Source organism: Anarhichas minor, unplaced genomic scaffold (genome assembly GCF_050575085.1).
Source record: "Anarhichas minor isolate MPS153535 unplaced genomic scaffold, ASM5057508v1 ptg000073l, whole genome shotgun sequence".
Taxonomy (NCBI): domain Eukaryota; kingdom Metazoa; phylum Chordata; class Actinopteri; order Perciformes; family Anarhichadidae; genus Anarhichas; species Anarhichas minor.
Genome location: NW_027466519.1, coordinates 6670109 through 6682216, shown reverse-complemented (window position 1 = coordinate 6682216; position 12108 = coordinate 6670109). Strand labels below are relative to the sequence as shown.

The following is a 12108-nucleotide window of genomic DNA, read 5'->3' as shown; positions in this document are numbered from 1 at the left end:
GAATTTGGGTCACGGCAAAGGAGCTACAGGGCAGCCAGCATATCAATAATCAGCTGCATAAACACGAAGAAAACAAATAACTGATTTTACAATGATATGAATTAACATAACAAAATATGAATGATACAAACTGAAATGACGAGCCTTTTCTTAATGGTGATGGACAGACAGACTTCTAAATTACTTTCACTTTCTGAATGCCCGACTCCTTTGCAGCTATAAGCTCCCATTTATGAAAAAGATTTTCTACTGCATGTGTTCTAAATTATGCGTCAAGTCAGTGTGTGTGTGTGTGTGTGTATGTGTGTGTGTGTGTGTTTGTGTATAACAGTAATCCCTTGGATGGTTTACTAGGCCAGCGGTATGGCGTGAGTGAGACATGAGGCTTTAACCCCAAAACATATGCTGCTTCCTCTCTCTCTCTCCCTCTCTCTCTCTTGCTCTCTCTCTCTCTCTCTCGCTCTCTCTCTCTCTCTCTCTCTCTCTCCCTCTCTCTCTCTTGCTCTCTCTCTCTCTCTCTCTCGCTCTCCCTCTCTCTCTCTTCCTCTCTCCCTCTCTCTCTCTCTCTCTCTCTCGCTCTCCCTCTCTTGCTCTCTCCCTCTCTCTCTCTCCCTATTTCTCTCTCTCCCTCTAACAGCCTGCTGTCCTGCCAATTTCTGTAATGGATTCATTTGCCATGAAAGGATGTTTTGCTGTGCTGTGTGTGTGTGTGTGTGTGTGTGTGTGTGTGTGTGTGTGTGTGTGGGCGCTCATCTGGTCCTGTGAGGTCACTTCCTTCCTCTGTGGCCTCGGTGCTCTTCAAGTGTGTGAAACAGATTTAGTCCTGAAGTCCACCATTTGCAGTCAGTCGGTGAAAATGTGAAGAGATGTTAGATGTTGGGTTCTGTCTCTGACTCTGAGCCTGGTCACACACCTTTTTTTTTTTAAACTTTGGAGCAAAGTCAACGAGTTCCAATGGAATGACCGCTATGCGTTGGATTCTAGCGGGGAGCTGAGGCAGATCTAGACAGAGCTTTCACTCACTGTCTGGTGAACTCTGACACGAGAATTTGCTCCACTCGGAAAACACCTCGACCGAGCTTTCCTTCGACGACGCCATCATATTAGCCGTGTCACACCATCAAGTGTTATACAACCGTGCTCCGCCAAAGTGTTAAATGCACCAGAAAAGAGATGCATCATGGTCTGCAGCCGCCATCAGACAGGAGTCCATAGTCCATAATTAATGTCCATTGGACAACATTCACCTCTATAACAAAATTCATCAGGAGCTACCACTTCCTCTGCTCCTGGTTTTGTCCGCTGCGCTGTAAAAGCAGGCAGAACTGCCACACTGTGTGTGTTTATGTGTGGACAAGGAAGACAAATGAATGCATTAAAGTAACAGAATTGGATTTTTAGGTCGACCATTAATAATGAATATGTCTTTTGTGAAACCGATCGACTGATGATGCGCGACTAGACATATCAATATGTAGTTAACAACATCCATATCCCTCTTTTTCCTGTGTGTGTGTGTGTGTCACAGCTAACCGAGCGCCGAGTGCAGCAGCCAGCAGCTCTCAGACAGGAGACGCCTTAGGAAAAGCACTCGCATCCGTAAGTGCAGCACACAAACATACGCACACGTATACATGTGAGATATCTACTTAGTGTTTTATTAATGCAAAATTATTTTTTAAATGAATGTTATCTGGGTCTTTTATATATTTTTTGTGTTCTTGGAGTTGTGATCTATCCATTGATATTGTTCTACATGCTTTTCTGACTTTTATTTTTATTTTTTTTTTTTCAGATCTACTCTCCAGACCACACGAACAACAGCTTCTCGTCCAATCCTTCCACCCCAGTCGGCTCGCCGCCCTCCCTCACAGGTAGCACATGACACTCACCGTCCAGTCACAACGCACCAGCTACATCGTCATAGAATCAACAACCGCAGATGGAAAAAGCAGAGCTGACTCGGACTGGAGGAGCAACTTCACAAATCACAAAACTGAGGACTTTGAACTTGACTTGAACCTGTTTAAAATGACTTGAGACTGGACTTGAACTTGTTCCAAATGACTTGAGACCTGACTTGAACTTGTTTAAAATGACTTGAGACTGGACTTGAACTTGTTTAAAATGACTTGAAACTGGACTTGAACTTGTTCCAAATGACTTGAGAAGAAGAAAGCAAAAGTAAAAAGAATAAATGTTATTTAAGCAAACCACAAACAGCACATTTAGCTACAGCTATATATTTGTATGTAATAAATTGAAAGGGATTTCTACGTTTCAAGTGCAATCACTTGGCGTAAAATGAGACCATGAAAACACATTATAGATGCTGTGTCTCCTCTCTACCCTCCCCCTCCCCCTTCTCCTCCTCTTATTTCCACCAATTACTCCTCGCGGCTGTAAACTCTCCCTGCTTCTTAAAGTGAAAAATTACTTTTCCTAATAATAGTTGTGTCGAATTTGTCTCTAATTGTCGCCGCTACACACACCGTTTGATATTTCTGTGCCGCACCTTGTGACTGATAGCTTTAATTACGAGCACCACTTCGGCAAATCGTTCACAAACCTACCGGCTCCCCCTCCCCTCTTCCTCCTCCTCCTCCTCGTCATTATAGCTGCTTCGGATATTGCCTGCTAAACCATAATTGGTGTTTATCATTGTGTCGGAGTTACTCCACTTTTTACAAATTAGAAATGACGCCTATTAGAGCAAACTACATGCAAATTGATATTAAGGCTAATTCTGCAGGGGTGTTTTACAGAGTCGGACTCTGAATAATTTAACCAGCCGTTTAATACATATATTTGTATTTGCACATGAATGTACCCAGGTGATTATTCATTAATTAGCATATGGTAATGAGCATGTATTATGAATAAAGGAGAAGGGGGAGAAAAGACTGAGACAAAACGGGAAGACAATTACAAAAAGGGAGAAACACAAGCTAATGAGATGAGATCCGAGTTAGAAAGGAGAGATCAGTGGTGAGGGCAGAGAAGAGGTAAGAGTAGAAAACGATGAGAAGGGGAATAAAGGAGAGAGGAGATGGAGGAATGAGAAAAGAGGAGAATAAAAGGAAATGAGAGGGAACAAAAGGAAGTGTGAAAAGGAAGCGAAAATAGGGAGGAACACAAGGAGTGGATGTGTTGAAAGGCGAAGACAAGAGAAGAAAGAGGAAGCAAGTAAAGAAAACAGGAGACAAAAGGAGAGAAAAAACAAGGAACTGGGGTATGATGATGATGGAGGCATAGGAAGAGAGAAAAGGAGAATGAAGAGGAATCAAGAGGACAACGAGGAAAGAGAAAATGAAATGAGAACAAAATAATCAGACGGTGTCATGAATGCTTCTTTCACCTGACTGGATAAAAGCTGCAATCAGTGATTTTCAAACTGGAAAAAAAAACGCATTTTGATTACAACTGAAACGAAATAAGCTCATAAGCTCAGAAAGCGTTTATCCCTCTTAACTCTTCATGGACTGAAATGATCTATATGAGGAGATTAAAGGGCCCTCAGAGGGCTGAAGGGCATGAGGTCTGAGTTTTTTCAAGTCGTTTTTGACCACAATCTAAATTCCATTCACCACCAGAGTGTCGGCGAATAGAAGAGGTATACCTTAAAAACCTGGACACATAGATCAAAAACTATCTCTCTGACCAGATACAACGAGGGACGGGTGGCTGAGCTCAGTGCTTTGAAGCTCGTCTCACATGTGAAACGCTGTTGAAAGGCCTCGGTATACCCAGAGCCTCATATTGATGTAAATTCACACAAATCGCTGTCTACCAACTAATGAGACCCGTCGACCCTCCTGAGCGACGGCAAACACAAAAGCAGAAAAGAACAGAGACACAAAGCGTGTTTATTCTGCAGAGGGCCCATGCTAATCAACCACTTGTACCTTTTTTCAAAGACAAAAGCCTGGTATTAGCATTTCTGCTACGAGATACGAGTTGGTTTCTTCTTGTCTTTTCTCCCTCATCTCCACATTTATTATGTCCGAGCACCACAAGACGACGAAACCCTCCTCAAGTGTAAATTATGTTTTGCCTGCCGCTTGGCGCTGCGTTGAGTGGTTTGTTTCTACGACTCATGAAAGGAGAGGCGGTTTTGGCTCTGATCTACACGCAGACATCCATTTTTCTGTGCACTCGCGGCCTGTGCAGGAGTCGCTAAGGGGGCTGGAGCCTATCCCAGCATGCACCGGGTGAGAGGTTACACCCTGGACGGGTTCGGCAGTCTATCGCAGGACATCTATGCAGATGAAGGGATGCCAGTTTGAACCTAAACACAGAAAACACAAAAGAAACATGAAGTCTCCAATTATCCTTCCCACTCCCAGATCTCCCGCTCATATCTCCCTGTTCTGTTCTCCGAATCCTGTCATGCATCCCTGCTTTTAATCTTGCATCGCCTTGCTCCCCAACCTCCTCTCCTGATGATGTCTCCTTGTCTCCTCTCTCCTAGCTGCCAGTTCAGCTGTCTGGTCGAGGAACGGCGGACAGGGAGCGTCGTCGCCGAACTACGAGGCTCCGTTGCACTCTCTGGTATGCGCCCACCCACACACCACATTGTGTCCATGTCTAATATATAAATCCCATTCACCTCCATGGCATTGAGGTGGAGATGTAGCTGCTCTGCTTACTGACCAGACATGAAAAGACCCAAAGCAAAAACGTCATCAGAAATAGTACATTTGTTGGGGACTATTTTCAGCAGCGCATTAATCCACATTCGGTGCTCTAGTGAGTCATTTTGGCAGCAGGACTGAGTGCGTGAGATTGAATCAAAGTAAACTACAGAGTGTGTGTTCATGGTGATGAAGGAATATGTGTACCAGTACAACAGCGTGGCTCACTGATGTGTTTTCAAAGACTTAGTCACTCAACAGTACTTGTTAGTGGGATCAATTAATGGTCTTTTCATGGGATTTCTTGACAGTAAGATGAATATAGTCATATATATCCCTCCGCTCTGCAGCAAAGTCGCATCGAGGACCGCCTGGAGCGCTTGGACGATGCCATCCACGTGCTGCGGAGCCACGCGGTGGGACCGTCGACGGGTATGGCCGGCGGGCACGGTGACATGCACAACCTCATCGGGGCGGCACACACGCACAACGGCGCCATGGGCGCTCTGAGCAGCGGGTACGGTTCGGGACTGCTGTCGGCCAACAGACACTCCCTCATGGTAGGTCCTGAGAGCATGTTTTTATACTGTAGGGATGAATGTAAGGGGGGTGACAGACGTCCCATTGGTCCCTCTATAAATGGTCTTCAGTGTTATTGTGGCACAAAGTAAAACCATGCACATTTTACAAATGCATTTTTTCGTGAGAGAATATAAATTTACGGTTAAGATATTATAGCGCTGAATGTCCAACGGCTCCTCATATTGTTGTTTGTTAAAGTGAAAACACTTTGACTTTGCTATTTCATAAACGCCAGTCAGCAAATCTATATTTTTTATTTGATCCACTTTAATTTGTTCACTGTGGAACTGAACCAGAGATATTAATTTCACTCTGATTGGGACTAGCCAAACAGGCTTTGTCTTGTAAAAGCGCACAAAGCGCACTTGTTTACCACTGACATAATCCCATTCCCCAAAATATTCTGAGCCATGATCTACGTATGTGGTCACACAGCTGAGTGGCGAGTCACTGAAGACAACCGGTATCTTTTTTAGTGGTCATTTTATATGAATCATAAGGTGATGAAATGAGTAATGCACGGTCATACACATGGTCAAACATGTTTACATAGTGTATTATTCATAGAGGTCGAAACCGGTAGTTAAAGAGGAGGAGCAGAGGAGTGAGGGGAGGAGGCCAGTGAGGAAAGGAGGAAAGGGCGCAGGACATAAAAGAGGAGAGGAGAACTGAGAGGATGAAGTCAGCAGTAATGTTTTCCATATTTTATTTTGGATTTTTTTTTTTGTCAACTTGAAACAACAACCATAAAGAACCATACAGCTGTGTGACATAAGGAGATGTAGGAGGGCGAGAGAGAGAGAGAGAGAGAGAGAGAGAGAGAGAGAGAGAGAGAGAGAGAGAGAGAAAGCATGCATTATGAAACACTGCTGCCATAAACACACTCACATGCCTGAACATGTTCATTCAGACCTACTTCATTTACTTGTGCTTCATGTTTTTGTGCATATTCACACACAAACATGCACACACACACACACACACACCAGATGTTCATACACACAGACTCACATACGAGACAACACCTCTTTGTCTGTACAAAAACTGTGACATCATCCGTCAGGCCTCTGAAGGGACGTTTTGGCTTTTGTTCCGTCTAACAGTTTTGTATTGTGGCTGTAATGAACGCTGCGGCCTCTAGGGGGCGCTAGCAGTGCCGCTACTCCGTTCTCACTATACGGCAGTTCAGGAACTTTGTCTCTCTGTCTGGTCTTTGTTAAAAGTATTTACTTTGAAGTGTCGTTTTCTAAATGGAGAGCACCTGAGGGGTGTGTGTGTGTGTGTGTGTGTGTGTGTGTGTGTGTGTGTGTGTGTGTGTGTGTGTGTGTGTGTGTGTGCTCATATGCTGGCTGGCTCCCGCAGAGATTATCTTCTTCTCACGCACATCTGTCCAGCTCTCTCTCTCTCTCTCTCTCTCTCTCTCTCTCTCTCTCTCTCTCTCTCTCTCTCTCTCTCTCTCTCTCTCTCTCTCTCCTCTCACATGTGTATTTGTTTGTTGTACTTCCTGCTTCAATCTTAAAGGTGCACTGAATTTATATTAACAATGATTGAGATGTAATGTGAACGCTGTCACTCATAGTTCACAGCCACTCTGGACAAAGCTTGTGATTGCACCAGACAATGTGTGTTGGGTATTCATTTTGTCTGTGGGCTACAGCACAGCAAAGTAGGAAATAACAACGAGAAACACAATAAACACTGACAAACACAATAGCCATTTAACTATGTAGCTTACTGGTTGAAGCCCAAATATCCAGGAAAAATGACCAAACTTAAAGTTGAGTTTCATGGTTCTGTCCTACTCACTGATGTGGTTTCCAGCAGCAGGCAGCTGTTTCCAGCAACGCTCTGATGAAACCCACTGTATACACTGTGTGCCCTGCACCAATCAGCATACAGAAACAGTTAGCATTAGCTGTTGTTAGCATAGTGGAGCATCTAGCAGCTAGAGAGGCAAATAGTTTTTGGTAGGTTCGTGGAGACCAAACCAGAGTCAACATTAACTATTAGACTGAAGCTGATCAGGTGGACACAAACACAACACACATTGGTGTTTGTTGTTAGCTTACTGAGGGCAAAAATACGGATCAATGCAGCTTTAAGATAATTAATTAAAGTTAAGATAGAAGAATCAGGCATTCAGTGAAAGAAAGAGACAACATACAAATATCAAAGTTTTACGAAATGATTTCAATGTCGAAGACTAATAGAACAAGACGTTATACAGAGGATCTGAGTCACAGAGCGACTTGTTCACTCTGGCTACTAAACACTTTGAAGCTTAAGTAAATACTTCCTTAACTTTGCTGTTAGTTTTAACACGTTTGCTTTTCAAACTGTGTACATAAAGATTTGACCAAAGGGGAAAGAAGATTACAGTGCGTTTTGGATTCACTATGTCATTTTGAAGTTTGTAAAATTGAAGGGAAACACTTGCAAACTGCTCTTTAAGTGTTATTCTGAGCTGCTTTTTAACACTTTTCTGCTCTTTGGACGTCTCCGGAGACAAATTTGGCGTTTAGCTTTATGAGGTGACGTGCGGTTCAGCCCGAGAAAACATTAAAAGTGAACTAATTGTTACGGGTAATATTTGTACAAACTACTTTTCAGTTTAATCTTGAAATGATTCAAAGTGCATTTCGGACTTGCTTTTATACATACGCGTCCAGTGGAAAAATAGAATCAAATCAAGTGAAGGATATGTGTTAAAAAACCCACTATTTTATTAATGGACTCTATAAAAACACACAGAAGCTCATGAATTGCTCCCTGTGCTGTCATTAGGACCCGTGTGTGTGTGTGTGTGTGTGTGTGTGTGTGTGTGTGTGTGTGTGTGTGTGTGTGTGTGATTCAGGCTCTGGATTATTTGCTAAAAGACAAACAGACTCATTTAGACTGAAAACACAGCAGCTCTATAAAAGCTTTTTTTTTCATGGACCAGGGTCGGTTCTCCCGATGATATTTTACTCTACAGACTCACAGCAGGAGATGGCTTGTTATACTATTGTAAAAACTGTCACATTTCCATAAAAATGACTGTAAATTAGACTGCAATTTGCTAAAAAGAAATTAAATTAAATGCATAAACTCCATTGGAACACTGAGCTATTTTCCAGTGTTTCACTGCCCGTCATGGGACGGTGTCATCTTTCCTTCCACCTTACTCTCCATTCCTAAACTCCGTAGAGAAATTTGTTTCCTCATGTAGGTGGAAAGTTTATGACCACCGGCCACACGATCAGATCTCCTTCTTGGACACAATGGACGCTACGCATAATGTGTTGTGGAAGTTCACCCGCCACAAGAGTTAAGTTCCCTTCAGACAGATTAAAATGAGTCGTCATTTCTTCATGAGATGGGAAGGAATAGACGGGGACTGAAGTCTCCGTATGAAACAGGTTAGTTAGTTACCCGTTCATCAAAAAAACATGATCAATGAATGCGCTCGTGCACACAACACTGAGTCTGCAGAAGATTGCTAGGGACGGATCAGACATGCAAAAGGATTATTTCACAGGTGTTTTACATGAGAGGACATAAGGTGTGAAGTGGAACAGACCTGTATTTCTAGACCTGTAGCTATCTTATACAATACAGGGAGTAGGGCTGTCCTCGACCAAAGAAGTTCTAAATCCACTAGCGCACAACTTTAAATCTGTTTACCATAAGTGTGCTCAGAAGTTTCTTGGAAATAAGTCATTATTTACGACCGATTAATCCACTAATCGACTCAGAGTGGGCGGCTCTAGTATTGCATCACTGGGATTACTTTAGTTTGATTTTGTGCACTCTCGTACCATGCCAGTGCGGCTTGAATGCTCGCGGCCAATCGCGGCATGGTTCCTCCCCTGGACAAGTGCATGTTTTTCTGGTTGGCAAGACATTGTGGGGACCCACTGACATGTGGGGGACTCACCTCTATGGAGTAGTTTGATTGGAGTAGCTGCTGGTTCCAGAAGTGTTTCTCTTGAGCGTGTGTATGAGACGCACCCAGCTTTCAACTAACGCCAATGAAAACCCATGTGTGTTGCTGAACTATCGCCAGACAATTATGTTTTTCTTGACTGTTTTTTGTATCCGTAGTCTGCGATATCCACGTGGCATTTACAGTACAGTTTACGTCAGGGAAAGCTTGTGGTTATGACAAATAACCCATATTTAAGAAGAACAGGTAAACAACATTACGATTTCTGCCAAGACATCTCCCCACAATTCCTCACACTTTTCAATACTCGATTTTGTGGACACATCTCAGTTGGTACCCAACAGCATGGAGGTTTGCTTCCCGGGGCCTCGGTATGGTGTGAGGAGCAGCATGTGTGAGTGTACAGTGTAAACAGGAAGTTTGAACCAAAAGAAGAGAAAGAGACTCAATAGAAGCACTGAAAAAACAGCAACAAATGAGCGGAAAATGAAGCGAGAGGAAGGAGTGATGTAATGTCTAAAATGAAGCCGTTGTCTTTGCACTGAGACTTTTTTCTGTTTTTCTCATGCATACATTCACTCTCTCTCCTAGTTTTTCTGACACTCCTAGTCACCCTTTTATATTTCTTTCTTTCTTTCATCCACCATTTCCTCTTTCACTACTCTACCCTTCTCCTCCCCCTTTCTTATTTTTGTATCTTTCTTCTCTTTCCTGTCTTCCTTTTCCAGTCACTCTCTGATTCTTTTCCTTCCTTTTCATTCTTCAATTTCTCTTTCTGTAACTTTCCCGCACTTCCTTAAGTTATCGCCTCTTGTTTCTTTTCTATATATATTTTTTCCATTAACTCCCTTGCAGATATGACAACTCTTTCTCTCTCTCTCTCTTCTGCTGCTCTTGCTCTTACACACACACACACACACACACACACACACACACACACACACACACAGCTGTATGTAGTTTGGCAGTGTTGGGCAGAGACGCCTGCAGGCTGAGGTCATAACTCTGGGAAAACAGGTGGTAGACTGATGCAGGAGAGAGAGAGACGCATACATATAGACATTAATGCGTCATACACACACTGAAATACATAAACACATTAATGCAGATACGCACATGTGGTCTATTAGGTTTATATTGTCTCAAATCTTTGCAGTCAGTTAATAAAAACACACAAAATATCCGTGAAAACAAAGAAGACAAGCAGCCCATTTTTTTTGTGATAATACAGTGGAGAGATGGGATTGGAGGGTGTGCGAGGGTAAAAGTTAAAGGGGAGGAATGCCCCTCTCTGTCTCCATTAAGCAGTGTTACAGTAAGTGAAATGGGTCGTAATCTGCATCACTTTGCTGTAAAACACACTAATGCCTTTTAATGCTCTGCATCTCTTCACTAAATGTACTCCTATAAGCTGATGGAAATCTACCGTCGCTCCATTTAAAATCTTTTATGATATTTTTCTAAAATTGTTCTGGGACTATATGGACAAAAACGAATGGGCAGCCAATGCCCACAAACGTTTGTGTTGTGTGAGGCTGTTTTTCCTGGTGGGCCTCAGAGCGCCATCTAGTGGGTTGCAGAGGTACTGCCAAATGGTTGGATTCAATGGAAAATGTACATATTTTGGGGGGGGGGGGGGGATTTACCACACTAGTTATGTTGAATGAATAAAAAACGTCAAATTAAAATGCTTGAATTCAATAATGACCAGTTACATGAGAATATCGCCACGCAAAGCAACAAACGTGTTTAGCCACTGTTCAACGTACCCTCATACAGCGGTTCGTATGATAAATTACGAAAAAGTCACTCCTCAGGTTTCGTGCGTTTCCCCTTCGGAAGCCGGCAACACGTGGCAATTTCATCGTGTATAGTCTTTTCAAAATAAACTCCCGTCTTCACAGGAAACAGCTTGGTTAGGTTTAGGCAACAACACTACTCGGTTAGGTTTAGGAAAAGATCGTTGTATGGTTAAAATGACTTTGTAAGTGCCATTACTGAAGTATGCAAGTTACGATATAAATAAATCAACGTTGACTTCTCGTTTCACTCTGGAAACGAACAGCTTTTGCGATCTTTATACTTTATCGTTGATGATTACTTAGATAACATACAAAGTAATTCCGTGGGATACCTACGAATTACGGTGCGTTACTTATCGTAGGTATAGCTACCAATGCTGGATGAGAACAGCCTGCACTGTTTATTTAAGTGGGCCTTAAGTTACAAAAGGTCGAGAACCCCTGGACTAGGACAGTCATTCCCAAAGACTTGGGACTTTATTAGGGTCGTCAAATATTAGCGGAATTTCTTCCAGGCAACATTTATATCTGCAGTACACTTCTGAGCCACATGAAGGAGCCTCATTGGGATTTTCCAAACGTATGCCTCCGCTAAAGGGCTGGTTTACCAACTCAAAATAATACAAGTTGAAGCCGAAATGGCATTAAAAATGGTCAGTAACATTCATTTATGCACAAATTTGCAGTTGTCATGATTTATAGATGAGGCCTGTTGTGAATTGGGTCACGGTGGTTTGTCCTTTTTAAAAAGTGGGTCCTCTGGTCTAGACCAAACCAGCTGTTATAGCAGCAGATTAACGCCCATGGTTTAGGAGTGACATGTTCAGTTACCACACATGGATGTCCACATACTTCTGGCCACGTATCCTAATATCTGGTGGAAACAGGTGGGAAACAAAGGGCAGACTCAAATGATGTGTCGCTTTGCAATTCTTCAAACAATTGAAACAATCAGACAACATAAAGCGCGGTGAATTTGGTCTATTTATTCATGTTCTTCCTGTAATTAGATGATTGTGCTGCTAATGTTTTCAGTGATGTAATGCTGAAAACAAAAAGATGTGCATACTCTGACCTTCACCCGGTGGTCATTGTAAAGTAAACAGCCACAGATATCAAAAAACAATAATAGTGCCTTCAAAGATTTCTCATCAGATTAAAAACA

At 42.6% G+C, this 12108-nt stretch overlaps 1 protein-coding gene across 5 annotated transcripts in view; it reads left to right on the top strand.

Annotated features, from left to right (window-relative positions):
• Positions 1-12108, top strand: part of tcf4 (transcription factor 4) — a 212568-nt gene that overhangs the window by 177663 nt on the left and 22797 nt on the right. For all 5 annotated transcript variants that reach the window (XM_076079918.1, XM_076079917.1, XM_076079916.1 and 2 more), the window contains 4 exons: positions 1529-1599; positions 1796-1874; positions 4472-4551; positions 4985-5194. In XM_076079918.1, the coding sequence (XP_075936033.1) occupies positions 1529-1599; positions 1796-1874; positions 4472-4551; positions 4985-5194 (440 nt within the window). The remainder of the gene's footprint in view (positions 1-1528; positions 1600-1795; positions 1875-4471; positions 4552-4984; positions 5195-12108) is intronic.